General features: G+C 39.4%; 1 protein-coding gene across 3 annotated transcripts in view; it reads right to left on the bottom strand.

Moving 5' to 3' along the window:
* Nucleotides 1–22406, bottom strand: part of cadm1b (cell adhesion molecule 1b) — a 687646-nt gene that overhangs the window by 131260 nt on the left and 533980 nt on the right. For all 3 annotated transcript variants that reach the window (XM_061878075.1, XM_061878076.1, XM_061878077.1), the window contains 2 exons: nt 12474–12570; nt 8409–8581 (listed from right to left, as the gene is read on the bottom strand). In XM_061878075.1, coding sequence (XP_061734059.1) covers nt 8409–8581; nt 12474–12570 — 270 coding nt within the window. The remainder of the gene's footprint in view (nt 1–8408; nt 8582–12473; nt 12571–22406) is intronic.

The following is a 22406-nucleotide window of genomic DNA, read 5'->3' as shown; positions in this document are numbered from 1 at the left end:
AGCTATGTTTTATTAATATACCGTAGCTGCGTGTGTCAAATATGAGTCATTAAATGACTCCCGCCTCCTGGTGGTAGAGGGCGCTAGTGATCCTTCTTGCGACTACTCGGCTGCAGAAGAAATGACAAGCAGCAAGAGTGAGCAGTGATCGTTTATTTTTTCCTCTCGCTTGCACTTTTAAAATGGAGGATTATGTATCTAAAATAAAACAGTTTTCTAAACTGGACTTTCAATCGAAGCAGGAGTTAATAAAGAAGATCTCCATCGAGACAGAGAGACTTTTAAAACTGAAGAAAGATAAGGAAGACTTCTATAAACAAGTTATCGATGCTTTTGATCAGAAGGAGCTGCGCATGGACTTCATTTATAAGTATAGTTAAGACCATAATAACTTTTTTTTTATTAAATGTGCTTGTCATGATGGTATCCTTACATCACACTCAAATTTATAAGCGCAGGCCAAAATTTACCGCATGCCTTTGGTAAGCGCCGGAGTGAGAAGAGGTTTTAAAATAATTAACGCATGCTTGCCTTTGGTAAACGCAGGAGTGAAAAGAGGTTTTAGATTAATTAGCGCCCCGGCGGCAATTTAAGGTAATACGGTATACCTGCTTACTTTATAAATACAGAGCGGTTAAACTGCTGTGTTCAGATTGAGAAGGGCATGGACAAGATGGGCCACACTCACATTATAGAAAATATATTTGACAAAGATGTATCCAAAAGTCCGCAGCGCTTTGTTGTTAAAGAGCCGCCACCTAAGCTAAAGTCTTAACAAGCTGCTCCGCTTCGTTTTGCCTCTGCCTCTGTCAGTACGTCTCTGCAGGACCCAACATTGTCCCACCCACACAACCCTCTGATTGGTTACAAGCAGAGCGGTAACAGCCAATCAGCAGTGCGTATTCAGAGTCCATGGAGTCAGTGCTCCAGCTTCGTGCTGAGCATATAGGTGTTTAGCAGGTAAGCATCAGGCAGCGGACTCTCCCCAAATGATAATAAACACCTCCCAGTCAACTACTAGTAACATCACTATGAGCCTGTTGACGTTCTAGAAACATAAACGACAGCTCAGCTCGCTGGCAGTCCTCGAAGTGAAGGCTAATTAGCTTTTAGCTAACGTTAGCTCATTTTGCGGTGTGTGTGTTTAACGGACAGCAAAGCTGTCTGTCTGTTATTTCACTTTACATTTTTCTCTGTCGAAGCAGCAAAAAAGGACATGTTAAATGAAGAGTTTCCTGAAGCTGTCTCTGATAGTGTATATAATAATGTAATTGCATCATAAAGCCTACATGAACTCCATGGTGTTCAGGGATGAATAGTCTTTCCCATTGCTATTGTACTATTTTTTTCAGCTATAGTTACATTAATCATTAGTAATGTAGCAGTCTAGTTTTGAATGGCAGGGTCCCTGCAATCACAAGTTGATAAAAATATAACATTTACATAATAAAAATCAACTACAGGCTTCCCAAATGCTGTAATAAATTAAGCATGATGAGTTGAGCATATGTCAGCTTGTGGTATAATAATGACAGACTTACTATCTCAGGTAACTAGGACTGTTTTGTTTTTACTTTATGGAAAAAATATTGAGATATATATTGTATATCGCCATTCAGCATACAGAGCGGAAAACACAACCAAAAATTGTAGGCTTCTTCATGCGACAAAGCCAGCCTATTTCACCACAGTCTGCAGTCTATTGCCCCCCAGGCTGTGATGGCAGCAACGAGATTGAGACGTTATGGTGACAGGGCGAGTTACACCGATCCTAACACCCACCCACCCCCTTTCCCGGTCTGTTTGCGGAGAGACACCACCTTAACTAACACTTTTTCTGGGGGAAACACTGCTATATGCATAACTACAAAGGTATGCTTAGTTGGCTAACTGTGTAACAAAAATGGCCAGTTAGAATCATACATATTGTTAGATATAGAGAACACTCAAACCCTTTATGTATTAAATCCAAAATAATTAAATTTAACAATTCAGTGCATTTGCAAACTCAAACCAGTTACTCCAAAATGTGCAACGATTCTTCTCAACAAACAAGGAAAAATATAACCAGGATAGTACAAATATTCAGTATGTTTGTATATTGGTAAATTATGGAAGGAATTCAGCAAAGAAGTCAAACAATATACCAATGTTACCAATCGAAAATGAGATGCATCTCATTATGTGAACTGCAATTAACAAACACCTATTTATTTGTGAAACCTTGATTGTTTACTTATTTATGTGTTGTCCGTGTCACAGATTGAGCCTGGGAAGTGAACAAATGCGTTAAAAATTGCTATGAAACAGAAAAGGGGTAGGATTAAATCAGCTCTGCTTCTTGATACTCCTTTTTAGACATTTTGTAAAGGTAAACTGTAAAGATGTGATGCACCATGTTGTAACTGTATGCATGCTCCAAATAAACTAACACCATTACCTCCACCTTATGTCCCGACAATGTTGCTCTGGCTACTGCTATATCAAAAATAATCAACAGTCACGGTCATGTTTACGCCGCATCACGGAATAAATGTCCCATGAAATTTTAGGAAAATACCAACTTAACGATACAAACTTAAATGGGCAAATGTCAACAACAAGCCAGTAATAGTCTTGAGACCAGCACACTATCAATGATGCCATGAATTCATAAGACTTCTGTCTAGGGCTGGGCAATATATCGATATATTCGATATATCGCGGGTTTGTCTCTGTGCGATATAGAAAATGACAATATGGCGATATTGGAGTACCGTATTTTTCGGAGTATAGGTCGCACCTGCCGAAAATGCATAATAAAGAAGGAAATAACATATAAGTCACACTGGAGTATAAGTCGCATTTTTGGGGGAAATTTATTTGATAAAACCCAACACCAAGAATAGACATTTGAAAGGCAATTTAAAATAAATAAAGAATAGTGAACAACAGGCTGAATAAGTGTACGTTATATGAGGCATAAATAACCAAGTGAGAAGGTGCCTGCTATGTTAACCTAACATATTATGGTAAGAGTCATTCAAATAACTATAACATATAGAACACGCTATACCTTTACCAAACAATCTGTCACTCCTAATCGATAAATCCCATGAAATCTTATACGTCTAGTCCAGGGGTGTCAAACTCAAATACAGAGTGGGCCAAAATTTCAAACGGAACAAATGTTGAACAAATTAACCTTTTAATAGGGACCCAAACAAGTTTTGCATTAAATATTGAACAAGCAAGGCTTATTTAACTTTAGTGACATGCAAAATCCAGTTTCAAATAATAATAATAATAATTAAAAAAATATCAATGGCATATCAAATAAAATTTAAATAAAAATGTAATGCCTTTTTTTCTATTTGCAATCTTCTGAGGTAAATATCAATTTTTTTCCACAGGCTAATAATAAATTTGAAAATAAAATAACAATAATGAATGAACCAAACATTCAAGCCTTGACGTAGAAAGAGAAAAAGCATGAATAAAACGTTAATTATTGGTCAGTTTGCTGGAAGTTTCCCGGAAGAGTTAGTGCTGCAAGGGGTTCTGGGTATTTGTTCTGCTGTGTTACGGTGCGGATGTTCACCCGAAATGTGTTTGTCATTCTTGTTTGGTGTGGGTTCACAGTGTGGCGCATATTTGTAACAGTGCTAAAGTTGTTTATACGGCCACCCTCAGTGTGACCTGTATGGCTGTTGACCAAATATGCCTTGCATTCACTTGTGTGTGTGTGTGTGTGTGTGTAAAAGCCACAAATATTATGTAACACGCTGTTAGTATGGAGGAAAAGCGGACGTGACGACAGGTTGTAGAGAACGCTAAAGGCAGTGCCTTAAATGCACGCCCCCAATATAGTTGTCCAGGTGGAAATCGGTAGAAATTCGGGAGAATGGTTGCCCCGGGAGATTTTCGGGAGGGGCACTGAACTTCGGGAGTCTACCGGGAAAATTAGGAGGGTTGGCAAGTATCAGTATTAGCGGTGAATGCGGTGTTACAGCGGCACCGACGCTGTATAACACCGGCGGGCTAGCTCTAATGCTAAATTGATATTGCCTCAAGAGCCAAATTAAATTACACGGCGGGCCAGAGTTTGACACCCATGGTCTAGTCTATTACGTGAATGAGCTAAATAACATTGTTTGATATTTTACGGTAATGTGTTAATAATTCCACACATAAGTCGCCCCAGAGTATAAGTCGCACCCCTGGCCAAACTATGAAAAAAACTGCGACTTATAGTCTGAAAAATATGGTATACATTCTCACGCAGTTGCTTTTAGCTGCGGGCATTACATTGCACACGTTTCCCACTCTTTCTTTTCTCTACTTCTCACAGCGACGTAAACCAAGCGTACCAGCAGAGAGGTAGCGACATTGTAACTTTAGCTGTGATGCTAACGGTGAAGTGCGGGTGGTAATACGAGAGACAGAAGTTGCAAATCTGGTAACACATGGAGGAAGAATTAATTACCAAAAAAACAGCACGGGATCCATCGTCCGGCGGTGGTTTGGCTTCAAGCGGTAAGATGTTCAACAATTATGCAGCAAAAGCAATGCTACAAAAACTAACAGCATCATTTGAAAAGTCACCCGCTACAGAATGAAGAGTACTTGAAACTCTGCATGTCAACATCTCCTGCCGGTGTCACACCAACAAAATGCCAAAGCAACCATTTCCAGACACCTTATGAAAAAAAAATAGTCAACAACAGAAGGAGATAACGTCCGCAGGAACCTACCACATAGCGAAGGACATACACTATTGGATTTCCTATTATGCAGATCATTTTTAGTTGGCAGTTATGGAAATATCTTGTGTGACATCACGCACAAAAGTGCACTTTATTTTTTTTCAAACTATTGTAGTGGCGTTCTGCACAAAAAAATGCACTTTAATTTAGTGTTGTTTTGATATGTCATCTTAGTGACATCATGCACAAAAGTGCACTCATAGCTTGTTTTAAAATGTCTATGACAATCTTGCACTTACTGTTTTGGAAATGACATGAATGTTTGTGCCACTGCTTAATAACTGTTTAATAAATACACTTTTAGTTGTGATTTCCCTGTCTGCATGAAAGTTTAAAAGTAGCATATATTAATGCAGTATGAAGAATAATGTTTTAATGTAGACACATAGAATCATCATACTGCTGTGATTATCAGGCTAAGGCAAAATATGGAGATATATTTGGTGTATCGTGACATGGCCTAAAAATATCAAGATATTAATAAAAGGCCATATCGCCCAGCCCTACTTCTGCCACAAAATGTGTTTGGGTACTGTAAATCACAATGTTGTGCACTCTTTTTAAATAATGTAAACGTCAACTCTACAGAAACCGTGCGTGTGTAGGTGGATGAAACACCCAGAACTCTCACTGTACTCGGATGGCAGTAAAGACCATTCAATTAACCTGAATAATTGAGACACGACATTTATCAGAAATTATGTAAAAAGATACCTGGAACTGAGCATCGTCATTTTTGTCATTTGATCATGTTAGATTGTACAGGTGTCCCTAATATTATGACAATCCAACATGAGTTCCGATTCAACAACAACAACAACAACAAAACATCGACTTCAGGGAAAAGCTCCTATAAACCAGGCTTGGGCAATTATTTTGACTCAAAGGGCAAAATTAAGAGGAAAAAAAGAATGAATGAACGATAAACCAGGCTTGGGCAATTATTTTGACTCAAAGGGCAAAATTAAGAGAAAAAAAAAGAAAGAATGAATGAAATAAGTTTATTTCGGTCATATAATCAACCATTAACTGTTTTGTGTGACCAGTTTAATAGTACGGATTAGACATATTTAACAATCGTACACATTTACACCCAAAAAGAAAAGAAAAAGAATGACCGAAAAAGGAATAGGCTGAAGCCAAAATGTTTCTCGGGGGCGGTATAACTATTTTTATTAACACCAATACAAAACCTCACAATAATGTCTGATTGAATGCTAAAATTATTGTGACAGACTGACTTAAACGGAATGGAATTTTATTTTTTTTTACTGAATGAGACACCCAGAATGTACATGAAAATAAAGAATGTGGGATTTACAATATTAGCTACGAAGGATAAAAAACTGAATATTGACAACATTAGAATGTCACACCCCCTCTCCACCTACATATTTTACAATCAAGCGAAAGGCAACAAAAATGCGACAAACACAACAGAATATGAACGCGAAATGTAAAAAAACCCACCGACAATCTGATATATGTGATATATCATTAAGCTTTAGAACTTTCCTGTAAAAATCTCCTTCAGTGTCTGTCCCTGACACCCACGTTTGTGAATTAGATGTGACTTACATTTAAACAGTGCTTTTCTCTAGTGACTCAAAGCGGTTTATATTGTGAAACCCAATATCTAAGTTACATTTTTGGTTTAAATGTAACTTAGATATTGGGTTTCACTTTGTAAAAGTGCTTTTGAGTCACTATAGAAAAGCGCTATATAAATATAATTCACATAGTGCTTTTCTCTAGTGAATCAAAGCACTTTACATTGTGAAACCCACTATCTAAGTTACATTTTTGGTTTGAATATAACTTAGATAGTGCAGTGGTTCTCAAGCTTTTTTCAGTGATGTACCCCCTGTGAACATTTTTTAATTCAAGTACCCCCTAATCAGAGCAAAGCATTTTTGGTTGAAAAAAAGAGATGAAGTAAAATACAGCACTATGTCATCAGTTTCTGAGTTATTAAATTGCATAACAGTGCAAAATATTGCTCATTTGTTGTGGTCTTTCTTGAACTATTTGGAAAAAAAGGTATAAAAAAACAAAAAATGTGTTGAAAAATAAACAAGTGATTCAATTATAAATAAAGATGTCTACACATAGAAGTAATCATCAATTTAAAGTGCCCTCTTTGGGGATTGTAATCAACTTAATTCTAAACATTTCTTCACAAAAAAAAAAAATATATATTTAACATCAATATTTATGGAACATGTTCACAAAAAATCTAGCTGTCAACACTGAATATTGAATTGTTGCATTTCTTTTCACAGTTTATTAACTTGCATTCATATTTGTTTTAAGTATTATTCAATAAATATATTTAAAAAGGATTTTTGAGTTGTTGCTACTTTTAGAATATTTTTAAAAAATCTCACATACCCCTCGGCATACCTTCAAGTTTTCCCAGGGGTACGTGTAACCCCATTTGAGAACCACTGAGATAGTGGGTTTCACTATGTAAAAGCGCTTATGAGTCACTAGAGAAAAGCGCTATACAAAGATAATTCACTTCACTACATTTTAAACCGGGCTTCACGGTGGCAGAGGGGTTAGTGCGTCTGCCTCACAATACGAAGGTCCTGCAGTCCTGGGTTCAAATCCAGGCTCGGGATCTTTCTGTGTGGAGTTTGCATGTTCTCCCCGTGAATGCGTGGGTTCCCTCCGGGTACTCCGGCTTCCTTCCACTTCCAAAGACATGCACCTGGGGATAGGTTGATTGGCAACACTAAATTGGCCCTAGTGTGTGAATGTGAGTGTGAATGTTGTCTGTCTATCTGTGTTGGCCCTGCGATGAGGTGGCGACTTGTCCAGGGTGTACCCCGCCTTCCGCCCGATTGTAGCTGAGATAGGCGCCAGCGCCCCCCGCCACCCCGAAAGGGAATAAGCGGTAGAAAATGGATGGATGGATACATTTTAAACCAGTGTGGGTGGCACTGGGAGCAGGTGGGTAAAGTGTCTTGCCCAAGGACACAACGGCAGAAGCCGGGATCGAACCGGGAGCCCTCAAGTTGCTGGCACGCCCTCCCTACAAACCGAGCTATACCGGCCCAAATTTCAGGCCGGACGCTCTGGAAACACTCCGTGGAAACGCTCCCCACCCACACTGCTTGGTGCCTGGTCTGAGCTGCTGTGACGTAGATTACCATAGTCACTATTTAGATGACCATAGTCACTATTTAGATGACCATAGTAACTAATTAGATGACCATAGTAACTATTTAACTGACCATAGTCACTATTTAACTGACCATAGTCACTATTTAGATGACCATAGTAACTATTTAACTGACCATAGTAACTATTTAGATGACCATAGTAACTAATTAGATGAGCAGAGTAACTAATTAGATGACCATAGTAACTAATTAGATGACCATAGTAACTAGTATCTCATGCAAAAGTGCAGATTCAAACCATTGAAATACTTAGTGTAGTTGAAGACTTACAGTCATTAGAAAACATGAGTGCACATCATAATGGCAGTTACACTTTATATTTTAGAGATCTAAAAAAAAAATATTTGGGAAATTCCGGTGGTGCCAGATTGAAAAGCTTTAAATGAAAAGGCCTTAATGTGCCCAGGTCTTGCTATAGACCATGGAACACAGTCCCTAGGCCTTCACCGTAGTGGTGGGGAGGTAGTGTACTCACCATACACGTAGAGGATGTAGTCATCGTAGGCCTCGCCCACAGCGTTGGACGCCACACAGCGATACGTGCCGTTGAAGGACTTGTTGAGGTTCTCGATGTAAAGATCCGAGCCTGTGACCACGGCGTGAGGCGGCACGTCCTCGTCCACCCTCAGCCAGTTGATCTGGTGAGGACTGTAAATATGCACATAGGACTTCACACACTGAAATCAAGATCAAGACTCAGCCTAAGAAGAGGCCTGTCTCGTGATTGTACAGCAACAATAACAGTCGCAGTCACAAGTGTACAGTACACTTGCAAAGAACATAATGTCATAGCTGTCTTGAGTTTCCAATCATTTCTACAACTTATATTTTTATGTGATAGAGTGATTGGAGCACATACTTGTTGGTCACAAAAAAACATTCATGAAGTTTGCTTCTTTTATGAATTTATTATAGGTCTACTGACTCCGCTGGGTTAAAACTATACACATAACTTTCCTCCAGAAGGTCTTATCTTTGTCCATGTGATGTCCGATGAAACAAAAATTGAGTTGTTTAGCCAGAATACCCAGCAATATGTTTGGAGGAGAAAAGGTGAGACCTGTAATCCCAGGAACACCATTCCTACCGTCTAGCATAGTGGTGGTAGTATTATGCTCTGGGCCTGTTTTGCTGCCAATGGAACTGGTGCTTTACAGAGAGTAAATGGGACAATGAAAAAGGACGGTTACCTCCAAATTCTTCAGGACAACCTAAAATCATCAGCCCGGAGGTTGGGTCTTGGGCGCAATTGGGTGTTCCAACAGGACAATAACCCCAAACATTGAGCTGGGCGATATATAGAATAAACTCAATATATCACAGGTTTGTCTCTGTGTGATATAGAAAATGACTACCATATTTTTTGGACAATAAGTCGCAATTTTTTTCATAGTTTGGCCGGGGGTGCGACATCAATCAATCAATCAATCAATGTTTACTGTTATAGCCCTAAATCACTAGTGTCTCAAAGGCTGCACAAACCACAACACAAACCACTACGACATCCTCGGTAGGCCCACATAAGGGCAAGGAAAACTCACACCCAGTGGGACATCGGTGACAATGACTATGAGAACCTTGGAGAGGACGAAAGCAATGGATGTCGAGCGGGTCTAACATGATACTGTGAAAGTTCAATCCATAATGGATCCAACACAGTCGCGAGAGTCCAGTCCAAAGCGGATCCAACACAGCAGCGAGAGTCCCGTTCACAGCGGAGCCAGCAGGAAACCATCCCAAGCGGAGGCGGATCAGCAGCGCAGAGATGTCCCCAGCCGATACACAGGCAAGCAGTACATGGCCACCGGATCGGACCAGACCCCCTCCACAAGGGAGAGTGGGACACAGGAGAAAAACAAAAGAAACGGCAGATCAACTGGTCTAAAAAGGGAGTCTATTTAAAGGCTAGAGTATACAAATGAGTTTTAAGGTGAGACTTAAATGCTTCTACTGAGGTAGCATCTCGAACTGTTACCGGGAGGGCATTCCAGAGTGCTGGAGCCCGAAATGAAAACGCTCTATAGCCCGCAGACTTTTTTTGGGCTTTGGGAATCACTAATAAGCCGGAGTCCTTTGAACGCAGATTTCTTGCCGGGACATATGGTGCAGTACAATCGGCAAGACATATACTCCGGAGCGACTTATGTGTGAAATTATTAACACGTTACCGTAAAAGATCAAATAATATTATTTATCTCATTTGCGGAAGAGACCAAGAAATTGTCAGCAATTGTCACACACACGTCAACCAATAAGAATTTGGCGGGGGAGGGTCATGGCAGAAGTGCATTGTGGGTCATGGGATGCTAACTGCTATTTGCTACAGTATATGCTACTGCCGTAGATATTAAAGTGGATCATTTCATCGTTGGCGGTAACTTATAAAAACTGAGAAGGGCTGAACAAAAATGGCAGCGAAAAGGAAATCATGTACTGCAGATTACAAGCTGGACGTAGTGAAATATGCAGCAGAAAAAGGACAAGAGGAAGCGGCGCATACCTTTGGAGTTGGCAGAGTTGTTTAGAAGCGACATCAAGGAAGAAGATTTCATGGGATTTAGCGATTAGGAGTGACAGATTGTTTGGTAAAGGTATAGCATGTTTTATATGTTATAGTTATTTGAATGACTCTTACCATAATATGTTAGGTTAACATAGCAGGCACCTTCTCAGATGGTTATTTATGCCTCATATATCCATCCATTTTCTACCGCTTATTCCCTTCCGGGGTCGCGGGGGGCGCTGGCGCCTATCTCAGCTACAATAACCTACACTTATTCAGCCTGTTGTTCACTATTCTTTATTTATTTTAAATTGCCTTTCAAATGTCTATTCTTGGTGTTGGGTTTTATCAAATAAATTTTCCCCAAAAATGCGACGTATATATGTTTTTTTACTTCCTTATTATGCATTTTCGGCCGGTGCGACGTATACTCCGGAGCGACTTATAATCCAAATACACAGTATATGGTGATATTTGAGTATACGTTCTCATGCAGTTGCTTTTAGCTGCGAGCATTACACTGCAGGCTTTTCTCAGTCATTCTTGTCTCTCCTTCTCATAGAGACATAAAACAAGCTCACCTTCTTACATATGTCACATATGTACAGTATACGCCCTCGCGGAACAGAGAGGTAGCGGCATGAGTAACGTTAGCTGTGGTGCAAGTGGTAATATGAGAGAAAGAAGGTGCGAATCTGGTAACAAATGAAGGAAGAATTACTGTAATTCCCAAGAAAAACAGCAGGGGGTCCATCGTCTGGCGGTGGTTTGGCTTCAAGCGGGAAGATGTTGAACAGACAACCGTAATATGTCAAGTGTGGGGCAAAAGTGTTGCGACAAAAAGTAGCATTTCTGTTAATCTGTAGCATCATTTGAAAAGTCACCCGCTAGTGAATGAAGAGTGCTTGAAACGCTGCATGTCAACATCTCTGTTCGGTGCCACACCCACAAAATGCAGAGGCAACCATTTCAACATCAACACCGTATGATAAAAAGATTCAACAACAAAAGGAGATAACGTCTACAGGAACCTACCACATAGTGAAGGACATACACTATTTCATTTGCTATTATGCAGCTCATTTTTATTAGACACTTATTGAAATATCCTGTGACATCTTGGAAAAAAGTGCACTTTATCTTTTTGTACAAATAGTGCACTTTACTTTAGGGTTGTTTTGATGTCAGCTTGTTTTAAAATGTCTCTGACAACCTTGCACTTTCTGTTTTGAAATGACATAAATGTTTGTGCCACTGCTTAATAACTGTTTAATAATTACAATTTTAGTTGTGATTTCCCTCTCTGCATGAAAGTTTAAAAGTAGCATATTTTAATGCAGTATGAAGAAGAATGTTTTAATGTAGACACATAGAATCATCATACTGCTGTGATTATATGCATCAAGTGTACATTCAAAGCTAAGGCAAAATATCCAGATATATATGGTGTATCGTGACATGGCCTAAAAATATCGAGATATTAAAAAAAGGCTATATCGCCCAGCCCTACGCAAAGTGGTAAAGGAATGGCTAAATCTGGCTAGTATTAAGGTTTTAGAATGGCCTTCCCAAAGTCCTGACTTAAATGTGTAGACAATGCTGAAGAAACAAGTCCATGTCAGAAAACCAACACATTTAGCTGAACTGCATCAATTGTGTCAAGAGTTGTGGTCAAAAATTCAAGCAGAAGCTTGTGGATGGCTACCAAAAGCGCCTTATTGCAGTGAATCTTGCCAAGGGACGTATAAGCAAATATTAACATTGCTGTATGTATACTTTTGACCCAGCAGATTTGCTCACATTTTCAATAGAGCCAAAATAAATTCATAAAATAACCAAAATTCATGAATGTTTTTTTTGACCAACAAATATGTGCTCCAATCATTCCATCACAAACAAATACGAGTTGTAGCAATGATTGGAAACTCAAAACAGCCATGACATGATGTTCTTTACAAGTGTATGTAAAATTTTAAACCAGGACTGTACATGTGAAAGTTAATGCAGAAAAGAGAACGCCACTCAGTATGTACTCACTGTGGTTTTCCTTCTGCGATGCACGTCAGATCGAGATTGTCACCTTCTCGAGTTAATCCTTCAGGATACGTCACCACGATCTTCACTTCTGGTTTATCTGAAAATAAATGAGTGTTGATGTTGACAACAAGCTTATGTCACATAGGAGACACCATGGTTGGTTGTCGCATTTAGGATATCTCAATACAAACCGACGCGATTTTTTACAAAGTAAAATCTTTGCAATTAGCCCGCCTTCATAGTGTTCTCTGGAGCAAGACAGCTGAACTTGAGATTAGAGTACAGATGTCCGATAACGGCTTTTTTGCCGATATTCCGATATTGTCCATCTCTTAATTACCGATTCCGATATATACAGTCGCGGAATGAACACATTATTATGCATAATTTTGTTGTGATGCCCCGCTGGATGCATTAAACAATGTAACAAGGTTTTCCAAAATAAATCAACTCAAGTTATGGAAAAAAATGGCAACAAAGTGCATTATTTTATATTTAACATGCCTCAAAACAGCAGCTTGGAATTTGGGACATGCTCTCCCTGAGAGAGCATGAGGAGGTTGAGGTGGGGGCGAGGGGTATATATTTTAGTGTCCCGGAAAAGTTAGTGCTGCAAGGAGTTCTGGGTATTTGTTCTGTTGTGTTTATGTTGTGTAACGGTGCGGATATTCTCCCGAAATGTGTTTGTCATTCTTGTTTGGTGTGGGTTCACAGTGTGGTGCATATTTGTAACAGTGTTAAAGTTGTTTACACGGCCACCGTCAGTGTGACCTGTATGGCTGTTGACCAAGTATGCCTTGCATTCACTTGTGTGTGTGAAAAGCTGTAGATATTATGTGACTGGGCCGTCACGCAAAAGGAGTGCCTTCAAGGTTTATTGGCGCTCTGTACTTCTCCTTACGTTCGTGTACCACTCCGTACAGTGGCATTTTAAAAAGTCATACATTTTACTTTTTGAAACTGGTACCGAAAATTTCCAAACCGATACCAGTAATTTCCGAGATTACATTTTAAAGCATTTATCGGCCAATAATATCGGACATCTGTAGATCATACTTGCCAACCTTGAGACCTCCGAATTCTGGAGATTGGGGGGTCAGGGTCGGGTGGGTGCGGGTAGGAGTATATTTGTAGCTAGGATTCACTGAAATTCAATAATTTCTTATACACACATATACATATATATATATATATATATATATATATATATATATATATATATATATATATATATATATATATATATATATATATATATATATATATATATATATATATATATATATAATATATATATATATATATATATATATATATATATATATATATAAACCCCGTTTCCATATGAGTTGGGAAATTGTGTTAGATGTAAATATAAACGGAATACAATGATTTGCAAATCCTTTTTAACCCATATTCAGTTGAATATGCTACAAAGACAAGATATTTGATGTTCAAACTGATAAACAATTTTTTTTGCAAATAATAATTAACTTAAAATTTCGTGGCTGCAACACGTGCCAAAGTAGTTGGGAAAGGGCATGTTCACCACTGTGTTACATCACCTATTCTTTTAACAACACTCAATAAACCTTTGGGAATTGAGGAGACACATTTTAGAAGCTTTTCAGATGGAATTATTTCCCATTCTTGTTTTTTGTTCAGCTTAAGTTGTTAAAAAGTCTGGGGTCTCCGTTTTGGTATTTTAGGCTTCATAATACGCCACACATTTTCAATGGGAGACAGGTCTGGACTACAGGCAAGCCAGTCGAGTACCTGCACTCTTGCTATGAAGCCACGCTGTTGTAACACGTGGCTTGGCATTGTCTTGCTAAATTAAGCAGGGGCGTCCATGATAACGTTGCTTGAATGACAACATATGTTGCTCCAAAACCTGTATGTACCTTTCAGCATTAATGGTGCCTTCACAGATGTTTAAGTTACCCATGCCTTGGGCACTAATACACCCCCATACCATCACAGATGCTGGCTTTTCAACTTTGCACCTAGAACAGTCCTGATGGTTCTTTTCCTCTTTGGTCCGTAGGACACAACGTTCACCGTTTCCAAAAAAACAATTTGAAATGTGGACTCATCAGACCACAGAACACTTTTCCACTTTGCATCAGTCCATCTTAGGTGATCTCGGGCCCAGAGAAGCCGGCGGCGTTTCTGGGTGTCGTTGAGAAATGGCTTTGGCTTTGCATAGTAGTTTTAACTTGCACTTCCAGATGTAGCGACAAACTGTAGTTATTGACAGTGGTTTTCTGAAGTGTTCCTGAGCCCATGTGGTGATATCCTTTACACACTGATGTCGCTTTTTGATGCAGTACCGCCTGAGGGAACGAAGGTCTGTTATATCATCGCTTACTTGCAGTGATTTCTCCAGATTCTCTGAACCTTTTGATGGTATTACGGACCGTAGATGGTGAAATTCCTAAATTTCTTGCAATAGCCTGTAGAGAAATGTTGTTTTTAAACTGTTTGACTATTTGCTCACGCATTTGTTCACAAAGTGGTGACCGTTTCCCAATCCTTGTTTGTGAATGACTGTGCAATTCACGGAAGCTGCTTTTATACCCAATCATAGCCCCCACCTGTTCCCAATTAGCCTGCACACCTGTGGGATGTTCCAAATAAGTGTTTGATGAGAATTCCTGAACTTTATCAGTACTTATTGCCACCTTTCCCAACTTCTTTGTCCCGTGTTGCTGGCATCAAATTCTAAAGTTAGTGATTATTTGCACACACAAAAAAGTGTTTATCAGTTTGAACATCAAATATGTTGTCTTTGTAGCATATTCAACTGAATACGGGTTGAAAAGGATTTGCAAATCATTGTATTCCGTTTATATTTACATCTAACACAATTTCCCAACTCATTTGGAAACGGGGTTTGTACATATATATACACACTTATATACAAAGATACATACATACATATACAAAATACTTGAATTTCAGTTAATTCTAGCTATATATATATATATATATATATATGAAGGGTTCATACGCAAAAACCGATAAACGCCATTTTGCTAAAGTTTAGCCCAGCCTCGGTAATATATAGTCCGCCACTTCTATTGTGGTATACCAAAATCAATTTGTTTGCAAATGCGGGCAAATGCCGCTTTTAACGTCATTTAGTTCAGCGATTTATTGCAACGGCCGATAAGCGCCATGGATCATCTACCACAAAAGCCGATATATCCGTTTGCCCAACCAGCGCTGCAGTACGGGATCACGTGACAAACAGAATGGCGGCGTGCACGGACTCACTCAGTGTTGTTATCCACGCATGAATAATTTGGAAGCTTCTCCTGTGAACACTGTTAAGCCAGCGAAAAAAACTGACGTGTTGAAGTTATTATTTGATGTTGGCGCTAGCACGCGTGTCCGTGAGTTTTACACCGCTGCGTTAAACGATGTTGTCGAGCATGGAGCTAATGTCGATAGCGATGATGAGTGAGCTGTTATCTGCACAGGAGTGTTTTTGATAGGCAAACCAGGTTGAGCATTTGTGGTTGTTTTATTAGTAAAACATTGTCTTCATTGCAACACTGTTTTTTCATTTTGTGCTGAAAAGCACAAGGTAAATATGTGAGGTCACAGATCCAAAAAAGCATGTCCGGTTAGCAAGTACGAAAAAACAATGTTCGCAGGGACAGCTAGATTTATACGTACCAAGGGATCGAAACTGTTAAATAATGAAGTAAAGAAATGTGAACAGTTGTTACGTTGAAATGTGGCTTTCGATAAATTTCAACTTCTGTTTTTCTCTCTATCTTTATCTTGAATATTATGCGAAATAACGACCGCAAAGAAAACGATTTTGGAGATATCTGTTTTTGCGACATATCATAATTTGGACATATCTGCTTTTGACGTAAAACCACATCAAACACTCTTACTTGAAAGCCATTCATTACATCAGCATTTCTTAAAAGTTTAGGCTTTCATGACTTGCTTATGTGGATATTAAATAAACCATTGTACGCTTGTGCATGTACCGGCAACACCAGCAGGCAGAAAATCGTTAATATACAGAATCGGTCAAAATGGATTTATCTGCTTTTGCATATGAACTCTTCATACATATATATATACATATATATATATATATATATATATATATATATATATATATATATATATATATATATATATATAAATACATAAAATACATACTTGTATGTCAGTGTTCATTTGTTCCGGCAAGAAATCTGCGTTCAAAGGACTCCGGCTTATTAGTGATTCCCAAAGCCCAAAAAAGTCTGCGGGCTATAGAGCTTTTTCATTTCGGGCTCCAGTACTCTGGAATGCCCTCCCGGTAACAGTTCGAGATGCCACCTCAGTAGAAGCATTTAAGTCTCACCTTAAAACTCATTTGTATACTCTAGCCTTTAAATAGACTCCCTTTTTAGACCAGTTGATCTGCCGTTTCTTTTCTTTTTCTTCTATGTCCCACTCTCCTTTGTGGAGGGGGTCCGGTCCGATCCGGTGGCCATGTACTGCTTGCCTGTGTATCGGCTGGGGACATCTCTGGGCTGCTGATCCGCCTCCGCTTGGGATGGTTTCCTGCTGGCTCCGCTGTGAACGGGACTCTCGCTGCTGTGTTGGATCCGCTTAGGACTGGACTCTCGCGACTGTGTTGGATCCATTATGGATCGAACTTTCACAGTATCATGTTAGACCTGCTCGACATCCATTGCTTTCCTCCTCTCCAAGGTTCTCATAGTCATCATTGTCACCGACGTCCCACTGGGTCATTATTGTCACCGATGTCCCACTGGGTGTGAGTTTTCCTTGCCCTTATGTGGGCCTACCGAGGATGTCGTAGTGGTTTGCGCAGCCCTTTGAGACACTAGTGATTTAGGGCTATATAAGTAAACATTGATTGATTGATTGATTATCTACACGTACAAACACATAACACTCCTCTACACATTGTTGTATTTGAAAGTGCGATGCTTTGCAGCCAGTAGCACAGCCTTTGAAGGAGCATTGGTATCGGCATCATCTGTGACATGTAATTTGCAGGAAAGGAATGACTTTAGGGTTGAATTGTCCATCCTCGTTCTATTTTCTGTCACTATCTTTTTAACAATGCGGGAATTCGGGAGAAAGGTTGTCCTGGGAGATTTTCGGGAGAGGCAATGAAATTCGGGAGTCTCCCGGATAATTCGGGAAGGTTGGCAAGTATGCTATAGATTAGAGATCCCTTTTTGATTTTCCTGGCAAGTTGTAAATATTCAGCACCCCACTGTTTATCTTGTAGGGTTTTCCGCAATGACTTTATAAGAAAATAATTGTTAACTTTACAACATGTAAAGGGAAGGCTATAGTTCACATTATCACTGCATATCAAGGGTGTCAAACGTATAGGATCAGGCAAGTTGAATTTGCCAAGTATAAAAAATTTGCAGGAATTTTTGAAAAAATAAACTGCTGTTCTAGTAATCTTATCGATTTGTTTATTTGATTACTTGGAGAAAACCCAATGTTACATTTTAGGGCAAATATTTAAAGCAAAGATTTTATTTTGCCTGCAATTACCTTGTTTTTCTTTTTAAATACAACGTTAGACATGGAGGAAGGTTTTGATGTTAAAATGACAATTAAAAAAATATAAAGGAGCATTAAAATTATAAATGGTAAATGGGTTGTACTTGTATAGCGCTTTTTTTTACCTTCAAGGTACTCAAAGCGCTTTGACGCATTTACCCATTCACACACTGATGGAGGGAGCTGCCATGCAAGGCGCTAACCAGCACCCATCAGGAGCAAGGATGAAGTGTCTTGCTCAAGGACACAACGGACGTGACAAGGTTGGTACTAGGTGGGGATTGAACCAGGGACCCTCGGGTTGCGCACGGCCACTCTACCACTGCGCCACGCCGTCCGATAGTTGTTTTAAATATGAGCTTTGCACACTACAATAACATGTGCGCCAACCAACCCCACCATACAGTTGTGATCAAAATGATTCAACCCCCACACAATTTTGGTGTTTTAGCAAGTTGGACATTTATTCCGTATTTTGTTTATAGTTATATCAAATAAAGATGCTACTTAAATTGCAACACTGTATTTTACAAAATACCAAAAAAGGACATTTTTCTTAATATCTCATTGACAAAATGATTCAACCCCCTAGTTCCATGCATCTTTAGTACTTAGTAGAACCCCCTTTGGCAGTAATGACATCCTTCAAAGGTGATACATAAGCGGACACAAGCTTCTTGCAAGCATCTACAGGTATTTTAGCCCATTCCTCTTAGGCAAAGGCCTCCAGTTCATTCATATTCTTGGGCTTGCGTGCTGCAACTGCGTTCTTCAAGTCCCACCAGAGCTTTTCTAGAGGATTTAGGTCTGGCGACTGTGAAGGCCACTCCAGAGTCTTCCAGCCCTTCTTCTGCAACCACTCTGATGTTGATTTGGAGCTATGTTTGGGATCCTTGTCCTGTTGGAAGGTCCAACGTCTCCCAAGCCTCAGCTTCGTCACTGACTTCATGACATTTGCAGCTAATATATCCTGCTAGGAAATAGAATTCATAATGCCTTGAACGCTCTGGAGATTCCCGGTACCTGAGGCAGAGAAACAGCCCCAGAGCATGATTGACCCCCCACCATGCCTAACAGTATGCAAGGTGTTCTTCTCTTGGTAAGCTTCATTTTTTCTCCGTCAGACATAACGTTGATTCATAGGCCCAAAGAGTTCCAATTTTGTCTCATCACTCCATAGAAGAGTTTCCCAAAACCTTTGGGGTTTGTCCGGATGATTTTTGGCATACTGGAGTCTATTTTACTTGTGCCTGGTAGTCAGAAGTGGGGTGCGCCTGGGAGTTCTGGCATGGAGGCCTTCATCTCGTAGTGCGCGCCTTATTGTCTGGGACGAAACCTGCGTTCCCCCCTCTGCAAAGTCCTGTTGTAGTTCCTCAGCTGTTACCCGGGGGGTTTTTCACCACTGTACGCACACAGCATCCTCTTTTTACCACGCCCAGGTAGTGTTTCCACTGTGCCTTTAGCTTTAAACTTGCGAATTATGCCCCCAACTGTGTCTCTTGGAATGTGTAATGTCTTTGCTATTTTCTTATATCCGTATCCTTTCTTATGAAGAGAAATTACCTCCTCTCTTGACTTCTTTGACCACTCCCTGGACTTCACCATGTTGCAAATACACCATTGACCATCTACAAGAAGCTGAGCGTCACAGTCTTTTTCAATCAGTTTAATTGTTGCTCGTTATGGTTCTAATCACATCTACAGGTGTTTTCAACACCTGATTGAAAAGACTTTATTCAAATTCTGTTCTTAAGAGTTATGATCTTCAAGGGGTTGAATAATTTTGTCAATGAGAAATTAAGATAAATGACACTGTTTGGTATGTTACAAAATATAATGTTGTAATTCAAGTTGCAATTGTCTATTTGACACATCTTTATTTGATATGACTAGAAACAAAATACGGAATAAATGTCCAACTTGCTAAAACACCAAAATTGTGTGGGGGTTGAATGATTTTGATCACAACTGTATTTAAAAAAAACCTGCCCATTTCTGTCTGTCCTACCTGCAACCAAAACCAAAATAAAATGATATCGCACTCTGAAAACGTAGACTGTAGCAAAAACAGCCAGAAGTAAAATGGAGTGCGGGATGAAAAAAAGGATTATCCAAGGTGCACGTATGACATCTACTCAGCCTATAGTAGCTTACAGCAAAATGGTTTCTCTCCCCTTATCAATGCGTGCCAAAGAATACCGAAATGTCAAGCAGTTTCAGTAAAGCTCTCTGTTTTTCCTTGAAAGGTCAGACAAAAAAAAAAAAAGTCCGAAATGAATATTCCACACCGTCTTCAAAAAGGTGACCTAACCTTTTGTGGCACAGTATAGCAGCCGAAATAATCTACTCGGTCAAGGATCTGTTAGTCACCTCCACAGTATCCTGAGACTGGGGGCAGTGCCACCTGCTGGCTGTTGGGGCCACTGATTGATTGATTAAGATAATTAAGAAGAGAAACAGTATCTACTTTATAATTAATATTTAATACAGAATCGTAGTAGTTAGGTCTGGGCAATATATGGAATATACCCGATATATCTCGGGTTTGTCTCCGTGCGATATAGAAAATGACTCTATCGTGATATTGGAGTATACCTTCTCACGCAGTTGCTTTTAGCAGACAGGTAGCATTGTGGGTGAAGTTAGCTGTGATGCTCGCGGAGTGGTGCCAGTGGTAATACGAGAGGGAGAAGGTGCGAATCTGGTAACAAATGGAGGAAGAACTAATTCCCAAAGAAACAGCACAGGGTCCGTTGTCTGGCGGTGGTTTGGCCTCAAGCGGGAAGATGTTAAACAGACAACAGTAATATGTCAAGTATGCGGCAAAAGCGTTGCTACATGTAAAAGGTCACCCTCTAGAGAATGAAGAGTGCTTGAAACTCGGCATTTCAACATTTCTGTTCGGTGCCACACCAACAAAAAAAATGCCCAAGCAACCATTTCCACATCAACACCGTATGGAAAAAATAGTCAACAACAGAAGGAGATAACGTCCGCAGGAACCTACCACATAGCGATTTCATTTCCTATTATGCAGCTCATTTTTATTTAAAACTAAATAAATGATAAATGGGTTGTACTTGTATAGCGCTTTTCTACCTTCAAGGTACTCAAAGCACTTTGACACTACTTCCACATTTACCCATTCACACACACATTCACACACTGATAGAGGGAGCTGCCATGCAAGGCGCCAACCAGCACCCATCAGGGGCAAGGGTGAAGTGTCTTGCTCTGGACACAACGGACGTGACGAGGTTGGTACTAGGTGGGATTTGAACCAGGGACCCTCGGGTTGCGCATGGCCCCTCTCCCACTGCGCCACGCCGTCCCACTTATTGAAATATTCTGTGTGACATCATGCACAAAAGTGCACTTTATTTGTTTTGAACTATTGTAGTGGCATTCTGTAAAAAAAGTGCACTTTAATTTAGTGTTGTTTTGATATGTCATCTTAGTGACATCATGCACAAAAGTGCACTCCTAGCTTGTTTTAAAATGTCTCTGACAATCTTGCACTTTCTGTTTTGGAAATGACATGAATGTATGTGCCACTGCTTGATAAATGTTTAATAATTACAATTTTAGTTGTGATTTCCCTCTCTGCATGAAAGTTTAAAAGTAGCATATATTAATGCAGTATGAAGAAGAATGTTTTAATGTAGACACATAGAATCATCATACTGCTGTGATTATATGCATCAAGTGTTAATTCAAGGCTAAGGCAAAATATGGAGATATATATGGTGTATCGTGACATGGCCTAAAAATATTCAGATATTAATAAAAGGCCATACAGCCCAGCCCAGCCCTTGTAGTAGTAATGGTCTTGTCCACTCTTAAGTCCAGGGCCACAAGACTGCAATTTTTTTTTTTTTTGTCCAGTGGGCAATTTGACTTGAAGCCCGTAAACTCTACCAGCAGTTTTTAACGCACAATGGTTTTAGGCATAGTAATTAAATTTTTTTGGTGGAATAATAAGTGTTTTAGTGTTAAATTTCATGACATCTGGTCCAGTGGTTCGCAAATGGGGGTACGTGTACCCCTGGGGGTACTTGAAGGTAGGCCAAGGGGTACGTGAATTTAAAAAAAAAATATTCTAAAAATAGCAACAATTTAAAAATCCTTTATGAACATTTATTGAATAATACTTCAGCAAAGTAAGAATGTAAGTTCATAAAATGTGAAAAGAAATGCAACCATGCAATATTCAGTGTTGACAGTTAGATTTTTTTGTGGACATGTTCCATAAATATTGATGCTAAATATTTCTTTTTTTGTTAAGAAATGTTTAGAATGAAGTTGATGAATCCAGATGGATCTCTATTACAATCCCCAAAGAGGGCACTTTGAGTTGATGATTTCTTC

This window comes from Nerophis ophidion, linkage group LG18, assembly GCF_033978795.1.
Source record: "Nerophis ophidion isolate RoL-2023_Sa linkage group LG18, RoL_Noph_v1.0, whole genome shotgun sequence".
Classification (NCBI taxonomy): Eukaryota; Metazoa; Chordata; class Actinopteri; order Syngnathiformes; family Syngnathidae; genus Nerophis; species Nerophis ophidion.
Note: the sequence above shows the minus strand (reverse complement) of the source record. Positions and strands in the feature narration are given on the sequence as shown.